The sequence below is a fragment of the Rhinoraja longicauda genome, chromosome 28 (assembly GCF_053455715.1).
Source record: "Rhinoraja longicauda isolate Sanriku21f chromosome 28, sRhiLon1.1, whole genome shotgun sequence".
Classification (NCBI taxonomy): Eukaryota; Metazoa; Chordata; class Chondrichthyes; order Rajiformes; family Arhynchobatidae; genus Rhinoraja; species Rhinoraja longicauda.
This window is the reverse complement of record NC_135980.1, coordinates 29474815-29498558: the sequence shown is the minus strand read 5'-3', so window position 1 is coordinate 29498558 and position 23744 is coordinate 29474815. Positions and strand designations below refer to the sequence as shown.

The 23744-nt window shown below is 46.3% G+C and overlaps 1 protein-coding gene across 1 annotated transcript; it reads right to left on the bottom strand.

The window, feature by feature from the left end:
* Positions 1–673: 673 nt before the first annotated feature.
* On the bottom strand, positions 674–19037 carry LOC144607085 (acidic leucine-rich nuclear phosphoprotein 32 family member D-like). Its single transcript, XM_078423674.1, has 7 exons — positions 18854–19037; positions 11142–11291; positions 8297–8419; positions 6468–6684; positions 4935–5050; positions 4076–4118; positions 674–2240 (listed from the first exon to the last, which is right to left on the bottom strand). The coding sequence occupies exons 1-7, from the start codon at positions 18905–18907 to the stop codon at positions 2167–2169; spliced, it is 777 nt and encodes a 258-aa protein (XP_078279800.1). The 5' UTR covers positions 18908–19037; the 3' UTR covers positions 674–2166.
* Between the last annotated feature and the right edge of the window lie 4707 nt (positions 19038–23744).

Here is a 23744-nt window from a genome sequence, read left to right as displayed (position 1 = left end):
GACCACTGACAGGCGAAGGGAATAACATTGATTATCTTGTTACAATGGCACCTGTCAAGGGGTGGGATATATTAGGCAGCAAGTGAACAGTCAGTTCTTGAAGTTGACGTGTTGGATGCAGGGGAAATGGGCAGGAGTAAAGACCTGAGCGACTTTGACAAGGGCCAAATTGTTATGGCCAGACGACTGGGTCAGAGCATCTCTGAAACGGCAAGGCTTGTGGGGTGCTCCCTGTCAGCAGTGGTGAGTACCTACCGACAGTGGTCCAAGGAGGGACAAACCACAAACTGGCGACAGACAAGGTGTTGGGCGCCCAAAGCTCACCGATGTGCGAGGACAACGAAGGCTATCCTGTCTGGTCCGAACCGACAGACTGTCGACTGTGGCACAAGTCACAGAAAATTTTAACGGTGGTCACGGGAGGAATGTGTCACAATACACAGTGCATCGCACCCTGCTGCATATGGGGCTGCACACGGAGGACCAACAGCATAGTAGGCATGTGGTCATAATGTTTTGGCTCATCAGCTCATAATGTTTCAGCTGATCAGTGTACATTGAACATGTTGAAAGTAACTTATTGCACGTGCCTACTCCAGAAGACAGCCACAACTAAAAACAGTTTTTATTAAAAACCCATTTATTTCGAAAATTTATAACAAAACTAGATACATTAACATGAAATAGGTCTTCTGAACTTATTTTCTGTACAGAAATAACCTGAACAGCAACATTTGAAAGTTTAATACATTTGTAAAGTTACTACACTGAAAATTTATATTCAAATTCATCTTGGCTCTAAAAAATTCACACCACACTAAAAATAAAAAGTAACAAATTACCTAGTTTCTAATCTCAACATTTAGTTTTCTTTAAAAAAGTCCCAGAGTTTATAAATATCCATTTTTCAATGGGTATCTAGAACTAATTCCATAATATACTGTTATTATACAAAGTGACTGTTGACCGTGTTTATACAAATATTTGAAAGCCGTTTACTTTCCTCTTTATACGTTTTTTTTGCATTTGTACTTCAAAACTGAACAACCTTTTTCAGAAAAACTGGTAAACTATTGCAAGGCTTTTGAGCACCTCTGATTCTCGACAATCGTGGTGACGTTTCTAATGGATCGGTTTTGAATTCCGGCAGTAGAGTCAACAGAAATGGCTAGAAGACCCCCTGCCTCAAAAGTCAGGGCCTCACCAAGTGTCCCATTGCCTCGACTATAAAATATACCTCAATTGTGAATCTTGTTTCGTATACTCAAGATTTCTGAAAAAAAATGACAGCTTCCTAAAAGAGTTCTGCTCTCTGTTCTTGTGTCAGTTCTGTTGCTATGGAAATGCTAAAACAATAAGTAGTCAATAGTGGACGCTGGCATTTAAAAAAAAAAAGACATTTCTGACAGATCGCGCGTGCAGTCTGTCCTATCGTACTTCCTAAGACGTTAGTACGGCAACAGCTCGGTAATCCTAATCACACATAACAAAAACCTGTCCGCTCTACCAACTACACTATAAGGCACAGTAAAGGCAAATTCTAATTTGAATGCAAAGGGCTCAAGACTGGTCTTTGTGAGAGTAACCACAAGAATCATTCGGACAAATCAGCCCGCTTGTTAACGCCGATGTCACCGCATTCTGCTATGGCAAAGGAACGGAAGCACTTGCACTTCATGACAACGTTTAACTGCTCGGCACTGAGAGCAACTCAATCGCCACTGCCACTCTTTGGAATATCAGTCCGTGGGCGGGGACGGGGAAAAATATTCAAAGTGCAACCGGGGAGGGAGTGGGATTTGGGGGAGGACTCCACTGCAATAAAAATTGGCATGCCATCTGGGATTGGAAAGTGATTCTTACTAAAAAAAAAAGGGGAAGAGATGATAAAACAAAATTCACCACTACTTAAGTTTTTGTTGTACAAATTTGGTTCAACATTGGCGGCAACTCTGATCAACCTAAGGCAATATTCCAGCAATCCAGATAGTGTATCCAACTTGTCAGAAATGTGATCATTAGTTATAAATGCACTTTTAAACAGAATAACTTATGAAATAGAGTATATTTCATGAATACACATCACCATAGCTACAGATACTGTCTCAGAGGAATGTCACTTGATGTGAATATCAACCACAGTCACAGTCTACACGTTTACTGAGCTCACTCATCGTCCTCAGTATCTTCTTCCCCGTCATCCTCTGGGGTCCTCTTCCGTTTCTCGCCTTGGGCTGCTTCTGTGAAGGCAACGTTCAAACATATTAAGACGTGTAGGAAGGAACTGCAGATGCTGATTTAAACCAAAGATAGACACAAAAAGCTGGAGTAACTCAGCAGGTCAGGCAGGATCTCTGGAGAAACGGAATCGGTGACACTTTGAGTCCAGACCCTTCTCCCGACCTGAAGAAGGGTCTCGACCCGAAACATCACCTATTCCTTCTCTCCAAACATATGAAGACGATGGCTTGGGTTAAACAATTGCTGTCTTGCGATGCACAAGACAAGCCAGCAATACTAGCTTCACACAGACCAGGTTAGAATAGCAGATACAAATGAGGGAAATGATCTTTAAATACTGGCGCATTTGGAGATGATATTGGAAACCTGCATACATGCGATATGCTCGATTTTAAATTATGACAGTGCAAGTGTGGCACGGTGGTAGAGTTGCTGCCTTACAGCGCCAGACATGGGTTCCAGCCCAGCTACTGTCGGTATGGAGTTTGTATCTTTTCCCTGTGACCTCGTGGGTTTCTTCCAGGTGCTCTGGTTTCCTCCCACACTCCAAAGACATACAGGTTTGTAGGCTAATTGGCTTCTGCAAACTGTCCCCAGTGTGTAGGATAGTGCAAGTGTATGTATAATCGCTGGTCGGCGGGGACTCGGTGGGCCGAAGGGCCTGTTTCCACGGTAGATCCCTAAATTCTAAAGTAAAAAACGGGTGGGAAATCTGACAATGGTCTCCAAGAACGTGTTGACGGGGGAAGGCGAGAGAGTGGAATATAGGGATGGGGGGCAGGCGAGCAAGAATGGTTTTCAGACACTAAATGGAAGTGATAGGAATGGTCTAAGAATTGGTATAGACTCTCAATGTTGAAAGATCTAATTCTGTGTCACAAGAAAATAGGAATAAAAAATGAACAAGCCCTGGAAAGTAATATATGTAGGAAAAAAAACTGCAGATGCTGGTTTAAATCGAAGGTAGACACAAAATGCTGGAGGTATACTCAGCGGGTCAGGCAGCATCTCTGGAGAGAAGGAATGGGCGACGTTTCGAGTCGAGGTCCTTCTTCAGTCTGAAGAAAGGGTCTCGACCCGAAACGTCACCCATTCCTTCTCTCCAGAGATGCTGCCTGACCCGCTGAGTTACTCCAGCATTTTGTTTCTATCCTGGAAAATAATGTTTGTCTTAAAAGGTTGTTGCCAGAGTGTGGGAGCAGGGTTTAAAGTAGTAACGTGGCAACCACACTGTAGCCAAAAATGTACTGCTTACAGCATCCTTCTTTCAACCCACTCCCATCGGGCATGAGGTACAGGCACTTGAAAGCGTGCATTAACAGGCTCAGGAACAGCTTCTTCCCCCCGTTATCTAGCTTATGAACTGTCCTTCCATAAGCTAGGAGGTAGACATAAAATGCTGGAGTAACTCAGCGGGTCAGGCAGCGTCTCTGGAGAGAAGGAATGGGTGACATTTCGCGTCGAGACCCTTCTTCAGACTGAGGGCTAGGGTACCATCTAATTAATCTTTACCCTACTGCGGACATTAGACTTTGTCTATGGAACTGATGCACTAACAATGCTGAAAACTACATTCTGCACTCTGCACCTTCCCCTTCGCACTATCTATTGTACTTGAGTTTGACTTGATTGTGTTTATGTAGTGTTATCTCATCTGATAGCACGTAAAACAAAGCTTTGCACTGTACCTCAGTACACGTGACAATAATAAACCTAAACGCAAGACCAGCCCACGTTCAATAAGGTCACTAAAGTTTGGGATAGATAGCTTAGCTGCAAGCAGAAGCACATTGTTCGTTGGTTAAGTCTAAACCAAACATATTTTGTAGCTTACGTTTGGGCTCCTCTTCATCTTCAGCTTCTTCATCCTCATCATCCTAGAGAAAAATAAAACATTTTACTCTTCGGGGTCAATTATAACAAAAAAAAGCATATATTTCCATCAAAGAATTAAAATGATGACGAGATTCTTTGCCGAAGCTACCCAATATGCGATGACAATCTGGTCAGAATGTCAATGGATTTCCCCCCAACTAAAATCTGAGACAGAAGTTGTTTTGTAATTGGACTCGGCAAGTATGGATCGCAACAAAAACATTTCACTGTACGTCGGTAAACGTGACAATAAACTAAACTATAAAAGCCATCACAGGCACATTAATAATAAGGCGACCAAAGCAGGTGTTGGATGCCACTAAGGCTGTGGAGGCCAAGTCGATGGATATATTTAAGGAAGATAGATTCTTGATTAGAACGGGTGTCAGGGGTTATGGGGAGAAAGCAGGAGAATGGGGTTAGCAGGGAGAGGTAGATCTGCCATGATTGAATGGCGGAGTAGACCTAATGGGCCGAATGGCCACATTATGCTCCTATCACTTATGAACATGAGGTTCTTTGAAAATACGGTCTTCTATTTAGGGACGGCACGGTGGCAGACTTGTTGCCCTACAGCGTCAGGGACCCGGGTTCACTCCTGACTACGGGTGCTGTCCGGTCGGAGTTTGTACGTTCTCCCAGTTGACCTGCCCCGTGAGCTCCGGTTTCCTCCAACACACCAAAGATGTTTGCAGGTCAGTTGGCTTGGTATGAATGTAAACTGTCCCTAGTGTGTGTGAGATAGCGTTAATGTGCGGGTATCGCTGGTCGGGCCTGTTTCCGCACTGCACCTCCAAACTAAACTCAAATGTACTTACATCCTCACTGTCGTCTTCATCCTCGTCATCATCTTCACCATCTAGTTCATCTTCGTCCTCCTCGTCCAAGGCATCAAACTCGCCCTCCTCTTCATCATCTTCATCCTCCTCTTCCACTGCAAGGTTTAAATGTTAGCAAATTAAGTCAGGCCAGATCATTAACTACTATTGATAATGCCAGTTTTTGTAAGAAAATCATAGGCAAAGCCAGCACTTACCTGAAACAACTGCCACGTTTTCCAAGAAAATGAAGGGGGAAAAAAAGCAAAAATTACTACATTTAATTTAGAATCCAAATTTGTGCATAAAAAACAGGGGAAAGGCCAACAAAAGGATAATAGACAAAAATCAAAAAGCCAATAAAACCGATTTTACAATTATGCTAATTTTATCATTAAATAGTTTTTAAAAAAAGAAGAAATATTGAAGTATCTATGTGCATCCTGATGACAAATAAAACTAAACAAGTCACGTTTTCTTGAACACATTGAGAATATGTAAGTTAATGGGACACGCAAAAATCATGTAGTATTTTAGTTCAGTTTAGAGATACAGCGCGGAAACAGGCCCTTCAGCCCACCGAGTCCGCACCAACCAGTGATCCTGCATACTAACACTATCCAACACACACTCGGACAATTTACAATTTGCTTATTCTAAAGCGAGCAGCATTCAATTCCATTCTGAATGTCTAAATTAGATCTACATACCTGGACGTGCATTCCAGGTCCCAGCTACCCAGACTAAATCTAGTTCTTGCTTAAGTCACTTTGGTTCTTTGCCAAATACAATCAGTCCATGCCCTCTTGTCCTAACCATGCCACCCATAGGAATAGTATCTCTCTAGTCGGGTGACACAGCGGACCCGGGTTCGATCCTGACTGTGGGTGCTGTCTGTACGGAGTTTGTACGTTCTCCCCATGACCTGTGTGGATTTCCCCTGGAATCTTCGGTTTCCTCCCACACTCAGTAAAATTGTAAATTGTCCTGAGTGTGTGGGATAATGTAAATGTGCAGGGATCGCTGGTCGGCGTGGACTCGGTGGGCCGAAGGGCCTGTTTCCTTGCTATATCTCTAAACTAAACTGCCCAGTTATCTTTTGGATTTTCAGTACCTCTATCAGATCCCCACTGAATTTATTTTTCCAATTAAAACATAGGCAACTTCCCCAGACCATCCACGATTAAAATCTCATTCCTGGAAGCATTCTCAATCTATTTTAACCTCACCCACATAATGATCCTCAACACACAGTGACCAGGTAGATACAACCCCAATTTTAGAATAAAAATAGTGTATTACAAAGGTTTCTCAGAATGTTCTTACTCTCGCACGCTATGCCTCGCTTTATAATCCCCAGGAGTCATGAGTTTTGCTCATTCCCGGATTAGATCCTGTGTAAACAGAGATCTGACCCGTAACGTCACCCATCCCTTTTCTCCAGAGATGCTGCCTGACCCGCTGAGTAACACCAGCACTTTGTGCCTATCGTCGGTATAAACCAGCACCTGCAGTTCTTTCCTAAACGCCTACCTTCCTCGTTTTCCTCATCCTCATCTTCCTCCTCCTCGTCGTCAAGACCATCCCCATCACCCTCTACGTCAGAATCAGGTGCCTCCTGGTCATCCTGGTCGTATCCATCGAGGTACGTGAGCTGGGGCAGCAGCGTGAACATGCTGTCTCGGTAGTCGTTTAAATTGGTTACTTCACAATTAAATAAGTCGAGACTCCTCAAATTCAGAAGTTTCTTCTGTCAAAAGAAAATTAATTCCAGAGAAATATGTCATGCAGTTACAATTCACAGTGCTAGATATTCCCCCCAGCTATTCTGATGCATCTCTAAGGGATAAAGAAGTACATTAAAAATGCAGAACCTCTTTAGATTTATTACATTTCTCAGAAGTATTGGAAGAAACGATACTGGGCGGCACGGTAGCGCAGCGGTAGAGTTGCTGCTTTACAGCGAATGCAGCGCCGGAGACTCAGGTTCGATCCTGACTACGGGTACTGCACTGTAAGGAGTTTGTACGTTCTCCCCGTGACCTGCGTGGGTTTTCTCCGAGATCTTCGGTTTCCTCCCACACTCCAAAGACGTACAGGTATGTAGGTTAATTGGCTGGGTAAATGTAAAAATTGTCCCTAGTGGGTGTAGGATAGTGTTAATGTACGGGGATCACTGGGCGGCACGGACTTGGTGGGCCGAAAAGGCCTGTTTCCGGCTGTATATATATGATATGATGATACTTTGCAAAAAACACATCTTAAATTTTAATGTACACGGGCAGAAAATGGGTTTGATTTTCTTTCACACAACCATTATACACTATAAAAAGAAATGTCAATAAAACTCAAATTAAAAATACGTCTAAGCTCAAAGTTCAAAAACTTTTGGCAGTATGGTGGTGCAGTGATAGGGCTGCTGCCTTACAGTGCCAGAGACCCGGGTTCGATCCTGACTACGGGTGCTGTCTGTGTGGAGTTTGTCCGTTTTCCCCGTGACCTGCGTGGGTTTTCTCCGGGTGCTCCGGTTTCCTCCCACACTCCAAAGATGTGCAGGTTTGTAGATGAATTGGCTTCTGTAAATTGTCCCTAGTGTGTAGCATAGAACTAGTGTATGTGTGATTGCTTGCTGCTGGCAGTGCAGACTCAGTGAGCCAAATGGCCTGTTTCTATGCTGTATCTCTAAACTAAAAAAAAAAAATTCTAATGTTAACTATCAAAAGCATCTAACCAGAGAAGTAGAGTTTTACAGACAGTAAAAAAGTGCTAGGGAGAGTCTGAGGAAGGGTCTCGACCCGAAACGTCAAGTTACTCCAGCATTTTGTGTCTACCTTAATAAAGTGCCATGTGGCACAACATAATTGTTATCACTATCCTCGCCTGCTACTGGGATATACAATAGCATTTGAAGTTTGCTTTCTGTTTGCTTTACACTCAAATTGGCGGTTGATAGGACCAAATACTGAACCAAACGGGAGGGATTTCATAAGTCTCAAACACGTTCACTTAATCATTTGCATTTGCCGTTCTAATGGCAATCATCTCTCCTGAAAAGCATTGTTATTGATCCCCATTATCCTGGAGTAGTGTTTTGATGCACATCTACAAGGCATTAGAGACTGGACAATGACAGCTCCTTCAAAACCATCACTCTTCCACAATTAAATCAGCAGATTTAACCGTATCAACTCTCCCAAGGAAGAAGATCATTATTGGGGAAAATCATCCACTTATTTCTCAGAGGCAAGGCTTTGTTATAATGACTTGGCAGCCACATAAAGTATTAGCTATATAACTCCATCCAAATGACACACTGCTCTGGGTTTCTGACCTTCAATCTTCATCAATTGCTAAATCCTTACCAAGGGCTCCAAAGTGTTGATGTCTTTGATTTTATTTCCACTGAGGTTTAAATGTGTAAGACTCGGGGTTCTTTCCGCCAGAACCTCAAGGCCTCCAGATATTCTGTTATCGCTTAGTTCAAGCTGAAAAATTAAAAACACAACTTTTACAAATCACAAATGTGACTCTATGTCAAACTAGTTTTTTCTTACACACATTTAAATTCAGCAAGCCAAAATTATTAGTCATGTTTCACAAAGACCTCCATGACAATGAGAATTTTTAAAATACTGCCCACGAGTTGATGGTAAAATGCGTACACGTGACGTTTGAACCTCAAAATAATTGCAGCCAACAAAAATACAATGAAAATATCAGTAACTACATATCGTGAAGGCAGAAATGAAGGCCATAGCCAATTCTATTTAGAAACTGGCTTAATTCCATTAATGCGTTGGGTCAAATAAATGGTATAACTGTCACGTGTTCGAGAAATCTAGAAATCACTTCTAATTGCTGAAAAGCTAACTTGAGTTTTGCCTGAAAAGCAAGTCATATTATAGTGACTATCACATGGAAAATCTTTGCCATGTGAATAAACTAACAGGATAGCATGATAGAGTTGCTGCCATACAGCGCCAGAGACCTGGGTTTCATCCTGATGACGGCTTCAGTCTGTACGGAGTTTGTACGTTTACCCTGGGACCGCGTGGGGTTTCTCTGGGTGCTCCGGTTTCCTCCCATTCAAAAGACATACAGGTTTGTAGATCAATTGGCTTCTGTAAATTGCCCCTAGGGTGTAATATAGAACTAGCATACGGGCGATCATTGGTCAGCGTGAACTGAAGGGCCCATTTCCACACTTTATCTAAACTAAAAGACTAGGGACGGATATGGGTAGAAAGGGATAAATGGAAAACATGTGACTCGTGGATGGGAGATGAGCTTACATCTTACTGGTAATATGCCAGGCAACTGCTTCACACTGGTGACCCATCGACCAGACAAATATAGGAGGGACAACACAGCAGGAGGGAAGTCCCCAATGATGACTCCGAGCCCCAGAAGGTCGCATGGAATGTCAAACACAAGCAAGGACAACCCCTCCCAATCATTATGTGCACTCTTCGCTCAAACTAATGAATAAGCTCTCTTTCACGCTGAATACTCGGGATAAGTACTAAATACATGGCCAGAGAATGTATTCCGGGTAGGGACCAAGATGCCCGTCACTGAGAATGGTGGAGTAGCACAAACAATGACAGGTCTCATGGGACATAACAGACACAGCGGGAGAACTAACAAAGGGTAAGCTGCTGAACCTGTACTCACCAATCTGCCTGCCGCAGATACACATGTATCAGGATCTGCCTTACACAATGCTTACGTTGATGGTCTGTGGTGCCTCAAGGTCATTCATCTATCTCGTTCAGTACCATGGTCATGGCACTAATTACAATGAACTTACAGCACCAAAGACCCGGGTACGAAGTTTGTATGTTCTCCCCGCAACCTGCGTGGGTTTTCTCTGGGAGCTCCGGTTCCTCCCACACTCCATAGACGTACACGTTTGTAGGTTAATTAGCTTCAGTAAAATTGTAAATTGTCCCTATTGCATGTCAGATTAGTGTTAGTGCGGGGATCGCTGGTCAGCACAGGCTAAGTGCGCCGAAGGGCCTGTTTCCGCGCTGTATCTCTAAACTAATCATTGTCAGCTCTAAAGTAGCAGATGAATTGACTAACATTTTACAAATAATTTACACCAGAAAGGGAAATTGACAATTCACATATTATAGTGCATGACTGTAAACAGTGGTGCTCAAATTCATTTTAATCGTCTTCCAAAGCTCCAAGTCATTAATTTTTATACTTGTACACATCACAAAGGACACAGTAATTACTGGCTGTCAAAGATGAAATCACACAGCATGTTAATACTACCAACTACTGTATAAATATTGCAAGGTAGTACACCAGATTGTCACATGGGTTTGACCCTGACTTCTGGTGTTGTCTGTGTGACGTTCACACTGCAACTGAACATGTCCAACCCTCCCTTCCCCTCAAAAATGTTTGTTTCCCCCAACTCCCCCCAATGATGCGCTGCTTAGTAGGTTAATTGACTCAGTGATTTGCCCCTAGTGTTATTAGAAGAGAGGATAAATGGCGAGTTAATGGATATTTCAGAGAAACTAGGTTACAGGAAATAAGTAGGGAGAGATGAACTGTTTGGAGACCCAGCATAGACGCAATGGGTCAAACAGGCTGGTACCTTAGTATGAGGAAAAACATTATGATCAGTTTCTTCCAAAATAGTCTAGTATTGTGAATGTCTGGACTAATTAATTTAAATTGTTACAGATGTTGCGACATCTTACCACAGTTTAGTTTAGAGATACAGTGTGGAAACAGGACCTTTGTCCCAATGAGTCCGCGCCAACCAGCGATCTCCCCGTACACTACTTCTATCCTGCACACCAGGGACAATTTACAGAAGCCAATTAGCCTACAAACCTGCACTTCTTTGGAATGTGGGAGGAAACTGGAGCACCCGGAGTCAGGATGGAACCCGGGTCTCTGGCGCTGTGAGGCAGTAACTCTACCGTTGCGCCACCGTGCCGCTCTTAGATCTCAACCAAGTTGCGTCATAATTATAGTAAATGCTGAGAATCAGTAAAACAGCAATACAACCTAACTACATAAATTTATTATCACCGACATGCTTTCTACGAGGTAGGTTTATTCTGTACATGCTGATTATGGACCACGTTTACAATATGGCATGATTTTAGGGATTTTTAGCTTTGACTACTTTGACTTTTTGTGAGATAATCACCTGCAACCAAGAAGAGTTCAGAATCTTACCTTTCTTAGTTTAATCAACCTTGGGAGGTTTGATACAGATGTCAGCATTACGTTGATCATGCTGAGAAATTCTAAGCTCTCAAATGCTGCCGACAGTCCTTCAAACTTGCTATCATTTGACCTGCAATTGTCAAGAACAAGTTCTTTAACCTGTAAAACAAAAACATAAGTAACGCATTATTTATAGGAATTGCAGATAGAATCACACGATTCTCACATTAGCCTGTGTATGGTATGGTATACGAGATGAAAATACTTGAGAATTGAAAATAAAATTGAGAATTAGGCCATTTTGCAGGTAATATTGCAATGTTTAAGAAACATGTAGACAGGTACATGGATAGGGTTAGAAGGATATAGGCCAAATGCAGGCAGGTAGGACTAGTGTAGATGGAGCATGTTGGGCGGTGTGGGCAAGTTGGGCCTGTTTCCACCCTGTATGACTATGAATTACCATCCTACTGAAACCAGAGAGCAGTCCTGAACTATTATCGACCTCATCAAGAACTATCTTTTATTGGACTTTACTGGCTTTATCTTGCACTAAATGTTATTCCTTTATCATGTATCTGTACACTGTGAATGGCTCGATTGTTATCATGTATTACAAAAAAACAATACATAACAATCTGGCATTCACAGGGTACAGATACATGATAAACGCAACAAAACGCGCTAACACGCAACAAAACACACTAACATGCATCAAAAGCTTTTCACTGTACCTCAGTACACGTGACAATAAACTAAAGTGAACTGATTTAAGATTTAGGGCAGACGTCCTGGGCTTAGGGTAACGACAGTACCAAAGGGAGATACCAATGGCAGATGGTAGAATTGTTCACAGCACACTGGGTCTTCTAGTCCAATAAATCTGGCCTGATGTGGGACGGGTATTTATTCTCATTGTAGAGGTGGGTCACAGAGAGTGACATTAATCAATACAGATCATGTTGTGCTAAATCACAGGGCAATACTCTCTCTACTCCACTGTAAATAGGAATCACGTCTCTTAGTTTTAGGTTTGGAGGCTAAATTGAAGTATTTGCTTTGGGACCGTTACATTTTCATATGCATATTCTGCATCTGACCATGACAACCCCATTCATGCATTTAACAATCTCTGCAGCTGAAAATTATACAAAATACACTGCCCTAGATTACACTGCTGTGGTTTCCAAATCTTTGATTTTATTTTAATATTTTGTATTTAATATTCAGCTTTGTCATTGGCCACTTCTTTTAGGTTTCTCACTATTGACTCCTGGTAATTGTGGCCTCAAAGATGCAAAAAAGTTAAAAAATTTCAAATTCAAAATACGTTATGGTCTGTCGTGGCCACTATTGAGAATAATAGGAGGAAGTGGTTTTAGTTATAAATTAGAAATGGGGACAAATGTACAACTAACACAGAGCAACATTATTGGCAACAGCAGGTCAGCCTGGATTAAGACTGAAGTCTTAGAGACAAGTCCCATGATATCTCATAAGTTAGATGAGGAATCAAGCCATTCGGCCCATCGTCTACTTCACGTATCTGAGACATCTGAGCTATGTTCTCTGAACCAGTCAGTCTGACATTTTAAATGGCATAAACAAAGTCTTCGTGGAGCCGTAGAGCACAGGGCAATTGCAACAAAATAGTCATAATCTTGCAAACTATCCTGCAAAGGTACTTTTGACTTTGAGGGGTCAAACCCAATACGATAACTGCCGCAATACTTGACCACTGACCCTGGCTCTGCACTGCACTACAAAGGCTTCCACTGGTGTAACTGGAGTAAGATAAGATGGCAAACCTATCTCTAATGTGGCCAGATGCGATAATGAATGGGCCCTTGGATTTTGCACCATTTACCGTACCACAAAGAAATGAAAATCAGAACAGTTTCACACCCAATGCGGAACCTACAGTTGTTTTGCAATTTAATTTGTGGGGAATACATTGCTTAGGACACAGAACTGTGCGTTCCTGGAATAATAGGATAGGATCTTTGGTGTCCTTCCAGGTGGAAAGAAGAAGCTATGAGCTCAATGCTTCACTTGCTCTAAGGTGCCTCTTACAATCTGCAGTGACAGACAGGAGGCAAAGCGTTACCATGTGCAGACTGGAGCCCATGTTTGAGATTTTCGTCAGACCAACCATGATCTTGCCAAATACCAGAATAGCACTGAGTGACTTATTCCTACTCCAAGTTCAAATGAGTAATTATAAACTCAAAGAGCCAATTTGCAAAAATAGAATTTCACTGTACTTGGGTACACCCTGACAATAAAGCACCATTTTAAGCAAGTTTTTAAAGAGCCCGTCGGCTGTTTAAATACCTGCAATCTTTTATCAACAGTTCCAAGGCAGCATTGAGCCAAAGTATTTTCATCGATGTTAACAGCACACCTGGACTGTTTCACTAATAGAAGCTAACTTCCATGGTGTGCAGAAGAGATATACGAGGTGCAAGGACAAAGGATTGAGTTATTTGGGGAGGTGATTGGCTAATTAGGAGTCAAAAGGCTTTGTTATAAGAAAAGGAAAATGTGCAATTTGGTGCGGGGATAAGTGGGCGAAATAGGAGATGTGTGTCAAAGAGGAGAAAGGAGCAGGGTGACTTTATCTCCCCCCCTCTGGCTTTACATTTCACTCCCCCTCCTCTTTCCTTATCTGATACCCATTTGCTTCCTTTTCACCTCTAGCCTTTGTCACACACTCTACCCATCTGATAATTAACCCCTTCACCAGGATCCACCTATCACTTGCTAGGCTTGGTCCCACCCCACCTCTCTTTTCCAGCTTTCTCTCCCTCTATTCCAGTAAGTCAGGATCAAACCAAAGTATCTTCTGTCCGTTTCCCTCCACAGATGCTGCCTGACCTGTTGAGTTCCTCAAGCACTTTGTTTTTTGCTCATGATTCCAGAATCTGCAATTCCTTGCACCTCTATGCTTTTGAAAGAATTATCCTCAACATCCTTAACTAAGTTAATCCCTTAATCAACATAATTAAAACAGATTATCTTGTCATTTGCACCTTAGCATCTGGAAGCAGCATGTTTGTAAATTAGTTGCTGCGATTATGTATTTTTACAGTGGCCACACCTTAACTTTCATGCGTCCTGAGGCACAGACTGTCAGGTACTGTACAAACCCATGTTACCAGAGTTTTGGTTGCCAAGTACACGGTGATCTGGATGGGCAAGTTAAGACTCTTCGAGTTTCTGCACAAATCCTAGACAAACCAGAGGATGCCCCAGCCTTGACCTTTACCAGCCTTGCTTGCATCCTTATTTACTCTGATACATGATAATAGGTTAGTATTTCAATCAAAGGTAGACACAAAATGCTGGAGTAACTCAGCGGGTCAGGCAGCATCTTGGGTGAGAAGGAATGGGTGACGTTTCTGGTCGAGACCCTTCTTCAGAATGATGTCAGGGGAGGGGATGGGACAAAGATAGAATGTAGTCGGAGACAGGAAGACTAGTGGGAGAACTGGGAAGGGGAAGGGATAGAGGGGGAAAACAGGGACTATCTCTCACTACTAGTATTTCAACCATCTGCTTATCAACACCACCTCCCCCGCTTGTGTGTACACTGACACACTGTCCTGCCTCTCCTCCCAGCTTTCTTCCCCTTCACAATCGGTCTGCAGAAGAGCCCCGACCCGAAACTTCATCTATCCATGTTCTCATGCTGCCTGACCCGCGAAATTACTCAAGCACTCTGTCCTTTTTTGATAATAAACAAACTAGTTGTCCCATAGAAAATAATTTGAATAAACTTAACGCCTCTTTCAGACTGGAAGCATGCAACTGTTGAGACTGTTCCAAGGTTCAGTTCTTGGTCCTCAATTGTTTATAATTTATATTAATGACCGGGGGGACGGGGACGGACAGTGCACGGAATTCAAGTTTGCAAATGACATGAAAACAAGTAAAAGGGCAGATTAAAAAAGATGAAGATATCAGAACATTGCAACTGGATAGAGATGGGTTAAACAAGTGAGCAACATTTCAGCAAATGCAGCTTGATGTGGGAAAGTATGTGACTATGTATTTTCAGTAAGTATAACAGTGGAATATTATCTCTGATTGAAGATTAGCAAAATACAGGGAATTAGGCAATTTGCTCAATTTTAGACACAAAACGCAGGAGTAACTCAGCGAGACAGGCAGCATCTCTGCAGAGAAGGAATGGGTGACGTTTCGGGTCGCGACCCTCCTTCAGACCCAAAGAAGAGTCTCGACCCGAAACATCACCTATTCCTTTTCTCCAGAGATGCACTTTCACCAACATCTTCTGTGTAAACCAGCATCTGCAGTTCTTTCTTACACATTACTCTGCTCAATTTTGGTCTGTTGATTTAAGACGGGATAGGAGGGTGATTGAAAGAGATTGGCTAGATTAATACCTGAGAGGAGAGGGTTGTCCTATCAGACACAGCTAAATAAATTTAATTATATTCTTTGGAATAATAAGACGAGGGATGATTTTTTTAAAACGTAAAATACTACGGGTGCATGACAGAGTACATGATGAGAGGTTTTCAGTCATTGTTGAACCTTGAACGAGGGGACAGTTACAAAATTATGGGAAGGCCATTTAAAAATCAGGTGTGTAGGAACAACCCTTTGCAGAGGGCAACACAGAGGAGCATAGATGCTAAATCACTGGGGATATTTAAAGGTAAGATTTTAAAAGACAGGGCTACGGGGTAATAGGGACTGAATGGTCACCCAATGCTCCCACTTCCTTATGTACTTATACCATTTTATCTCCCGAACCAGCTTCACCATACATTCAGATAATCAAAAAACAGACCATTTTTAATTATCTTAATATATGGGAAATATTGCAGTTAAGATACAAGGTGGCAGTTTTGTTGGTTTACATCATATTAACGAGTTTTAAAAGTGCAACAAATACAACTTCTACATCTTTATACTCCTCGCTTAACGACAATCCCAAACCCATCCACATTAATCTGCAGATACTGGATTACACTGAAGATAGACACAAAATGCTGGAGGAGCTCAGCAGGACAGGCAGCATCTCTGGAGAGAAGGAATGGGTGACATTTCGGGTTGAGATCATTCTTCAGACTAGACCCGAAATGTCACCCATTTCTTCTCTCCAGAGATACTGCCTGGCCCGCAGTCACTCCAGCATTTTGTATCTATCTTCCCTTTAATGCTGTTGCAGTAATCCAACAAAAGACTGTGAATCTTGGTATATCAGGGGTTATGGGGAGAAGGCAAGAGAATGGGGTTGAGAGGGAAAGATAGATCAGCCACAATTGAATGGTGGAGTAGACTTGATGGGCTGAATGGCTTAATTCTGTTCTTTAAACTAATGATTTTATGAATGCCTCCTAAAACACACAAATTGTCAGGTTCGATCCTCCTGTGACTCGAGGATATTTTAAATGCAATAAGTTAATTAGAACCAAAATGCAAAGTACTGGAGTAACTAAGTGGGTCAGGCAGAATTAGAAATTTGAGAATGTTAAAATAATACTGATTTTCCAACAGGTGTATTTTAAAACAGTTAGGGCAAAAAAATGAAACAACAGAATTCAATAAAAATCCATAGTAATACAGGGGAAATAAAAGTAAAGTGAGCCAAACAAATAATTGAGTAAATTTATATCCAATTGATTAGGTGACTGGAGACGGAGGATGCTGGAACCTTGAAGTTTAAACTTGCAATGGCTTGCAAGTGAAGTGCTGGAGAGTAAAAGCTTTTCACTGCAGCTCGGTACACGTGTTAATAAACCAAACTGTACAGAGACACATGGAACTGCAGGTACAGGAGGGATAGACACACAGTGCTGGAGTATCTCAGCGGGTCAGGCAGCATTTTGGGAGAAAAAGGGATAGAGTGATAGTGCGGAAACAGGCCCTTCAACCCAACGCCCACACCGGCCAACATGTCCCAGCTACACTAGTCCCACTTGCCTGCGCTTGGACCATATCCCTCCAAACCTGTCCTATCCATGTACCTCTCTAACTGTTTCTTAAATGTTGGGATAGTCCCAGCCTCAACTACCTCCTCTGGCAGCTTGTTCCATACACCCACCACCCTGTGTGTGAAAAGGTTAACCCTCGGATTCCTATTAAATCTTTTCCCCCTCACCGTGAACTTATGTCCTCTGGTCCTCGATTCCTCTGGGCAAGAGACTCTGTGCTACTCTGGGCAGGGAGATCAATTTCTCATGATTTTGTTCACCAATTGATGTCTTAGCTTGCGACTTTTCTTCAGACCTCTTCTCTCAACCTGAAATGTCATCCACCCTTTTCCCCAGAGATGCTGTCTGACCTACTGAGTTACTCCAGCACTTCGTGTATCTTCAGTGTAAACCAACATCTGCAGTTCCTTCCTACACAGCGTGCGCTGGAGTTTGAATTCAGTGTGGAGGGTCCAGACCCCAATAGGTCGCCGGCCTATCTTCACCTGCCCTCTATTCCCTCCTCCAAAGACGCCGCCTAACCCATCAAGCAACTCCAGCACTTTGTGTCTTTTTTGTGTGAAGCAGCATTTGCAGTTCCCTGTGGCTCTCTGGAGATTAATGGCTGGAAGAGGTTCCCCACTCAGTGGGACGATGACAAAGGATCGAGGGGACAGACACACAAACACCCCCCACCGCCGGCCAACACATGTTGGCGAGAGAATATTGGAGGGAGGGGGGATGAGGGGAATGAGTGAAGGACAAGTGAGTGTGGGGATGAGTTGTAAGTGAGGGAGAGGGGTGAGTGAGTGAAGAGGAGTGAGGGGGAGGGGAGCAGAGAGGGGGGGGGGGTGAGAGGGGGAGGGGAGTGAGAGGGGAAGGGGAGTGAGGGATGGGGATGAGGGAGATGAGGAGTGAGAGAGGGTGGGATGAGGGGTGAGTGATGGGGTGGGGGTGAGGTGAGTGAGGGGGTGAGTGAGGGAGGGGGTGAGTGAGGGTGAGGGGGTGGGTGGGGGTAAGGTGAGTGAGGGGGTGGGTGTGAGGGTGAGTGAGGTGAGCAGTGAGTGAGGGGGTGGGTGGGGGGAGTGGGGGTGAGTGAGGGGGTGGGTGGGGGTGAGGTGAGTGAGGGGGTGGGTGGGGGTGAGCAATGAGTGAGGGGGTGGGTGGGTGAATGAGGGGGTGGGGGTGAGTGAGGGGGTGGGGGTGAGTGAGGGGGATGGGGGTGAGTGAGGGTGGGGGTGAGTGAGGGGGTGGGGGTGAGTGAGGGGGTGGGGGTGAGTGAGGGGGGGTGGGGGTGAGTGAGGGGGGGTGGGGGTGAGTGAGGGGGGGGTGGGGGTGAGTGAGGGGGGGGTGGGGGTGAGTGAGGGGGGGGTGGGGGTGAGTGAGGGGGGGGTGGGGGTGAGTGAGGGGGGGTGGGGGTGAGTGAGGGGGGGTGGGGGTGAGTGAGGGGGTGAGGGTGGGGGTGAGTGAGGGGGGGTGGGGGTGAGTGAGGGGGGGTGGGGGTGAGTGAGGGTGAGTGAGGGGGGGGTGGGGGTGAGTGAGGGGGGGGTGGGGGTCAGTGAGGGGGGGTGGGGGTGAGTGAGGGGGGGTGGGGGTGAGTGAGGGGGGGTGGGGGTGAGTGAGGGGGGGTGGGGGTGAGTGAGGGGGGGGTGGGGTGAGTGAGGGGGGGTGGGGTGAGTGAGTGAGGGGTGAGGGGGGGTGCGGGCCCGGCGCTGCGCGGGTGGCGGGAGGTTTGAGGGCGGCCCGGCCACGCGGTCCCCCCCGTCCCCGCCTCACGTCTGCCGGGGTCCTGTTCCTCAGCTCCAGGTTAATCCTCTTCTTCATGTCCATGGCGCCGAGGGGAATCGCTGGCTCCGAGTGGAGGAAGGAAGGAAAGATCGGAAAGCCGGCCTCGCCCGCGCCAACCACCCGCCCGCGCCAAATGCTGCTGCCGCCTCCGACCCGCGCTGCTGCTGCTGCTGCCCGCCAGCGCCGCGCTCCTCCGCGGGCTCCCAGCGGTACTCCAGCCCCGGGGAGACTCCCAGACTAGCGCCAACCTCCTGGGCTCCCAGCAGTACTGCAGCCCGTCAGCGCCGCCCCGCTGGGCTCCCACTGGTACTACAGCACCGGGGAGATTCCCAAACCAGCGCCACTCCCCTGGGCACCCAGCGGTACTGCAGCCTGGAGCCTTCAGCCAGTGCCGCCCCATTGGGCTCCCAGCGGTACTGCAGTCCGTCAGCGCCGCCCCACTGGGCTCCCACTGGTACTGCAGCCTGAGGGAGACTCCCAAACTGGCGCCACCCTCCTGTCCTCCTAGTGGTACTGCAGCCTGGAGCCGCCAGGCAGCGCCGTCCTGTCGGGCTCTCAGCAGTACTGCAGTCTGTCAGCGTTAGCGCCGCGCTCATCCCGGGGCTCCCCAGGGCCGCTCGCCAGCGCCGCCCTCCTCCGCCGGCTCCCAGATGCACTGCAGCCCCGGGGAGAGACGCCAAAACCAGCGCCGTCGCTCGGCACCAAGCATCACTGCGGCTACAGCCTGGACGCCGAAAGCAGCGCCGGCCTCTCGTACTCCCAGTGTTACTGCAGCCTGGAGTCGCCCACTGGTTACTGCTGCCCGACAGCCCCGCCCCACTGGGCTCCTGGTGGCACTGCAGCCCAGAGCCGCCCGCCTGCGCTGGCACCGCCCCTGAGGGTCACAGCGCCACTGCAGTCCCGGGGATGAGAGTCCGAAACCAGCGCCGGCCCCCGGGCTCCCAGTGTTACTGCAGCCTGGAGCCGTCCGCTAGCGCCGCCCCCCGGGCTCCCAGTGTTACTGCAGCATGGAGCCGCCCGCTACCGCCGCCCCCCGGGCTCCCAGTGTTACTGCAGTCTGGAACCGCCCGCCAGCGTCGCCCCCCGGGCTCCCAATGGAACTACATCCCAGAGCCGCCCTCTAGCTCTAGCGCCGCCCCCCGGCTCCGTGCGGGATTGCAAGAGCCGCAGTGAAGTTCAGTCCCAGTGGCTCATCAGCGCCCCCTCTCCTCCAGACCTTGTCCTCCATGGAGCTGCAACCAGCCCACATTGTTCACATTGTCCCAAATATTGTCCCTTGTTCCCCCACTCTGAGCAATCTTGTGAAATTGTGCAAAAGCACACTTGATTTTCCACATTCTTTCACCCACCGTGTCCGGAGATCACGCGTGGCAATAGACAATAGACAATAGACAATAGGTGCAGGAGGAGGCCATTCGGCCCTTCGAGCCAACACCTCCATTCAATGTGATCATGGCGCAGCCAGGGCCCTATTGGTCACACGAGGGAGCAGCTGTTAGCGCTCCGTAACCCAGCGGTTGCTGCCTCGGGAGAGACCCGACGTGCCCCGTGAGCTGAGGAGGAGGAGGAGAAGAGGGTGCTGTGCTGGAATCCAGCGTTGAGTCGGGAGGAGACGCTACAGACCCGTGCTCCCGTCCATCGTGATGGGAAACGTAAGATCTCTCCCCAACAAGATGGACGAGTTGGCGTCGTTGACCCGGCACCAGAGGGAATATCGGGAGTGCAGCATCGTGCTGCTTACAGAGACCCCTGGCTGAACACGTTAACCCCGGACACCAACGCCCCACTGGGCGGTTTTCACCTGAGGCGGGCGGACAGAACAGTGGAGAGTGGTGAGAGAAAAGGAGGAGGGCTGGCTGTGTTTGTAAATGATAGATGGTGTAACCCTGGGCACTTCACTGTTAAAGAGCAGCTCTGCTTCAGGGACATCGTGCTGTTAACTGTTAGCGTGAGGCCTTACTATCTACCGAGGGAATTCTCACATGTTGCGGTGATAGCAACATATATTCCCCCCCTCTGCTAATGACGACACGGCCTGTGATGTCCTGCACTGAGCTGTGAGCAGGTTGCAAACACAGCACCCACACGCCCTCTTTCTAATCTCCGGGGACTTCAACCACTCACCCCCATCATCCACTCTGCCCAGGTTCACCCAGTACATCACCTGCCACACCAGAGACAACAAAATACTGGACTTATTCAATGCCAACACCAAGGAGGCATATAACTCAGCCCCCCCCCTGGGAGATCTGACCACAACATGATCCATCTCCAGCCTCTGTACAAACCTCTCGTGCACAGGCAACCAGCGGTGACCCGCACAGTTAGAGGATGGTCCGAGGAGATGGAGGAGGCTCTGAGAGACTGTTTCGAAACAACTGTGTGGGAGGAAGTCTGTGACCCCCATGGGGAGGACATTGACGGTCTAACCCAGTGCATCACGGACTATATTAACCTGTGTGAAGAACACTGGACCCACCAGGACTGTAAGCTTTTTCTCCAACAACAAACCCTGGATCAACCCTGACATAAAGGATCTCCTTAAGGAGAAAAAGAGGGCCTTTAAGTTGGGAAATAAGGAGGAGCTGAAGGCTGTGCAAAAGGAGCTGAGGAGGAAGAACAGAGAGGGGAAGAACAGCTAAAGGAAGAAGTTGGAGGACCAGCTGCAGAGGAACAACATCAGTGGAGTCTGGAGAGGCCTCAAAACCATCTCTGGGTACAAGGACATGGACTCCCGGGCCGTGGGGGACCAGAAGTGGGTGAACGATCTGAACCTTTTCTTCAACAGGTTTGATCAGTCACCTACCCCTCCCCCGGTCCAGTCACCCCTGCTGTAGCCCCCCTTGTCTGCACGTCCAGTACACTGCCCCACCTCCCCTCCCACAGCACTGGGGTCACAGTCACCACCCACTGCTTCTGCTTCTCCTGCCCCAACCCCACCACCCCCACCCACACCCCCTACACTCCCTCCTCTCACACCCTCAGGAAGATCAATGCGAGGAAGGCGGCTGGTCCAGACGGCATCAGCTCGAGGCTCCTCAAGTCCTGTGCAGACCAGCTGTGCGGAATAGTGGAGCACGTCTTCAATCTGAGCCTGAAACTGGGGAGAGTTCCACAGCTGTGCAAAACATCCTGCGTGGTACCGATACCAAAGACACAACACCCGAAGGAACTCAACAGCTACAGGCCGGTGGCACTGACATCACACCTGATGAAAACACTGGAGCCTCTGGTCAATTTTCCTGGTTAGATCCTCAAAGAATTCCAGAAGATTAGTCAAGCATGATTTCCCCTTAGTAAATCCATGCTGACTCGGAACAATCCTGTTACTACTATCCAAATGCTCTGCAATTTTGTCTTTTACAATTGACTCCAGCATCTTGCCCACCACTGATGTCAGACTAACTGGTCTATAATTTCCCGTTTTCTCTCTCCCTCCTTTCTTAAAAAGTGGGACAACATTAGCTACCCTCCAATCCACAGGAACTGATCCTGAATCTATAGAACATTGGAAAATGATCATCAATGCGTCCACAATTTCTAGCGCCACCTCCTTAAGTACTCTGGGATGCCGACCATCAGGCCCTGGGGATTTATCAGCCTTCAGTCCCATCAGTCTACCCAACACCATTTCCTGCCTAATGTGGATTTCCTTCAGTTCCTCCGTCACCCTAGGATCTCTGTCCACTAGAACATCTGGGAGATTGCTTGTATCTTCCTTAGTGAAGACAGATCCAAAGTACCGGTTCAACTCGTCTGCCATTTCCTTGTTTCCCATAATAAATTCCCCCGCTTCTGTCTTCAAGGAACCCACATTTGCCTTGACTATTTTTTTCCTCTTCACGTACCTAAAAAAGCTTTTACTATCCTCCTTTATATTATTGGCTAGCTTACCCTCGTACCTCATCTTTTCTCCCTGTATTGCCTTTTTAGTTATCTTCTGAAGCTCTTTAAAAGAGTCCCAATCCTCTGGCTTCCCACTCTTCTTTGCTATGTTGTACTTCTTCCCTTTTATTTTTATGTTGTCCTTGAATTCCCTTGTCAGCCACGGGTGCCTCTTACTCCCCTTAGAATCTTTCCTCCTCTTTTGGATAAATTGATCCTGCAACTTCTGCATTATTCCCAGGAATACCTGCCATTGCTGTTCCACCGTCTTCCCTGCTAGGGCCTCCTTCCAGTCAATTCTGGCCAGCTCCTGCCTCATGCCTCTGTAATCCCCTTTGCTATACTGTAATACTGACACTTCCGATTTTCCCTTCTCCCTCTCAATTTGTAGAGTAAAACTTATCATATTGTGATCACTGCATCCTAATGGCTCTTTTACCTCAAGTCCCCTTATCAGATCAGGTTCATTACACAACACTAAATCCAGAATTGCCTTCTCCCTAGTGGGCTCCAGTACAAGCTGTTCTAAGAATCCCACCCCATGCAGGACACTGTCACTGCTCTGAGTAGCTCCTTCAGTGACAGACTCCTTCACCCCAAGTGCATGAAGGAGAGATATAGGAGGTCCTTCCTTCCCGCTGCTGTGAGACTGCACAACCAGCACTGCTCCCAGCGGACGAGTCAACAATAACAGCTAAGAACACACAGAAAACTGATGACAATTCATGTATCTTTTATTTATAATGAATGATCTCTTGCTCTCTTGCTATCCACTTTGCTGCTGTAACACTGTGAATTTCCCCGGTGTGGGACGAATAAAGGAATATATTATTATCATTATTATTGAATGCTGGAAATTAACATTTCAAACTAATGTGCAAATTGTGAAGCTAAGTCGGAACACAAAATGATTTACATTTTAGTTTATTACGGTTCAATGGTCCTTTATTGACACGTGTACCGAGGAACAGAGAAATTTGATTTACCATACAGT